Source organism: Nannospalax galili, unplaced genomic scaffold (assembly GCF_000622305.1).
Source record: "Nannospalax galili isolate Female #2095 unplaced genomic scaffold, S.galili_v1.0 scaffold209, whole genome shotgun sequence".
Lineage (NCBI taxonomy): Eukaryota > Metazoa > Chordata > Mammalia > Rodentia > Spalacidae > Nannospalax > Nannospalax galili.
Window position 1 is genome coordinate 2159684 of NW_008360319.1, and position 2698 is coordinate 2162381.

At 43.5% G+C, this 2698-nt stretch overlaps 1 protein-coding gene across 3 annotated transcripts in view; it reads left to right on the forward strand.

Moving 5' to 3' along the window:
• The window catches only part of Sfmbt2 (Scm like with four mbt domains 2), a 229799-nt gene that overhangs the window by 212680 nt on the left and 14421 nt on the right, over positions 1-2698 (forward strand). For all 3 annotated transcript variants that reach the window (XM_017796107.2, XM_029559693.1, XM_029559692.1), the window contains exon 17: positions 2363-2538. In XM_017796107.2, coding sequence (XP_017651596.1) covers positions 2363-2538 — 176 coding nt within the window. The remainder of the gene's footprint in view (positions 1-2362; positions 2539-2698) is intronic.

Consider the following 2698-nt stretch of genomic DNA (forward strand, 5'->3'; position numbering starts at 1 on the left):
GGTGTGAGAAAAGCAAAGTGATGCTGAGAAGGACAGGAGGGTAGGTGGCTTTTCCAGTGGCAGTTTTATTCACAGAGCCACCTGCCACTCTCCCAGCCTGGAGAGGGACAAGAGATGTTAATTTAAGTGGCACGATATGGTGAAGGACTTTGCCATTGTGTGTGGCTCATGTGATACTCCTGACACACAAAAGCCTGTCTCTGGGACTGTAGATAATTCACTTGTGGTTCATTACTGTTCTGTGGTTACTGAAGCTGCTGGCTGCTGGCATCCCCAGTGCTGCGACTCCTCACATGGCAGACCTTGCTTGTCTAACTGTGTTGCACAGATGTCATTTATGAGAAATGGAGACTATCCTCATTTCAATAATGTACTGTGCCGTCCTGTCAAGATGCCATTTCAGTAATTTGTGTTTGCGTGGCTTTTCTTTAAGTGGTTTTTCATTTTTGATATTTGATCATAGTCCAATCCCCTCCCTTAGTCACACCTCACCTTAGTATTCCCTGTCCAATGTAATGTACTCTATTATTTATGTACATAGATCTATATTAAGGCCTACGGAGTTTATTTTGTGTCCACAAATGTCCTTCAGTGTGAGTCCATCCCCTGGAGCCTGGTTAACCTACCAAGAGCCACATTCCTGAAAGAGACTGTTTCTCCTTTTGCCAGCAGCTATCAGTTGCCAATAGTTCCTTGACTAGGGGTGAAGTTTCTTACTCTCCTCCCCCCAGTCAATGCTGGGGTTTTGTCTGGTTTGATCTTACATGGGACTTGTACATGCTGTTGCTATTGCTGTGAGTTCATATGAGTAACTGATCAGCTGTGTGGAAAACTGTTTGCTTGTAGTTGTCCCCCCACCTCCGGCTCTTACAGTCTTTTCTTCTTCCACAATCATCCCTGCCCCTTGGGAGGCAGAAATTTGATACAGATTTTCAAAGCAGATTCATGATCCACCATGCATTCATAGTTTTCAAAAAGTGAAATACAGTAGTAGGAAAATGCCCACTAGCTTCATTTGGAGGAACATGGCCACTAGGTATGTATCATGCTGGGACGACTGATCTTGGTTTTCGACACATCTGAGAGGAATGAACCTCAGTTGAAGAATCGCTTCCATCAGATTGGTCTGTGGCCATGTCTGTGGGGCGTTTCCCTGATCGATAATTTATGTAGGGAGGACCCAGTCCACTATGGGTGGTACCATTCCTACTCAGGAGGGCCTGCACTGTATAAGAAAGGTAGCTAAACGGGAGCCTGGGAGCAGACTTTCCTCCATGGTTTCTGCTTCAAGCTCCTGACTTGAGTTCCTGCCTTGACTTCTTGGTGGCAAACTATAACCTATAAAAGGAAATAAGCCTTTTCCTCTCCAAGTTGTTTTTGGTCATGGTGTTTATCAGAGCAGCAGAAAGCAAACTGGGACACGCATGTTACCAATATTTGTTATGAGGTTATAGGTAGCACGGAGAAAACTTGTTAAATAGAAATCTTCACCGTAGCAGGTTTAGCACTGTTACCCCTGTGCTTTGTGCCCACTGCAGGCTTTTCTTAAACACATATTTCTGTGAGATTACAAGAAAGTATAAAAAGAAAATGTAAGCCACACACAATGTGTTCTGTCAGAAAAGGCCACTTTGGGAATATGTTTGTGCTGGCCACTATTGCATTGTGTTGGTTTTGTTTTTCACTGTGACAACATATTTGAGCATAACAGCTTAAGGGAAGAAATTCTTGTTTGGGTTCCAGGTTTCTGGGGCTTCAGGGCACGGCAAAAGATCATGACGGGAAGCACGCTGTAGAACATAGCTCCTTACCTCATGGAAGCTGTGACGTAGAGAGCTCAGGAGGGATGGAGGGCAAGATATACCTTCCAGAGCTCAAGAGAGCCGGGAGTCAAGATATACCTTCCAGTCACATCCCCAGTGACATGCTTCCAGCTAGGCCCCACCTCTTGTGTCTCTACCACCTCTTAATAAGGCCAAGCCACTAACAGATTAATTCCGTTGATTCAGAGAAACCCGCATGATCCAGTCCCTTTCCAGAAGCCCCAAGGCTGATAGCTAGCCTTGCCTCTAACACATGAACCTTTGACGAACATCTCAGCTTCCGGTCCTAACAGGTTGACCCATGGACTACATGCACCCTGGGACAGGGTGAACATAACCCAACAGAAAATCGTAAATTTACTTGAAACTTTGTGAGACCTTTATATGCAGTTTTGTTAGTAAGTCCATGTAGTTCCCAAATATAAAGTTTGTAGATGACAGCATCTGTCATAATGTCAAAAGGTTGTACACGCCTGCCAGTGTGACAGAGCAAGTCTGCAAAACGGTCTGACCGTTCCTCTCCTACCCTTATTTTCTAGGTACAGAGGCAAAACATACAGGGCTGTGGTCAAGATCGTACGCACATCAGACCAAGTAGCAAATTTCTGCAGACGAGTTTGTGCCAAACTTGAGTGCTGTCCCAATTTATTTAGTCCTGTGCTGATTTCTGAAAACTGCCCAGAGAACTGCTCCATTCACACCAAAACTAAATATAGTAAGTACCAAAGATGAAAAAGTATATATATCTCTATCTATCTATCTATCTATCTATCTATCTATCTATCTATCAAATATAGTAAGTACCAAAGATGAAAAAGTATATATATATCTCTATCTATCTATCTATCTATCTATCATCTATCTATCTATCTATC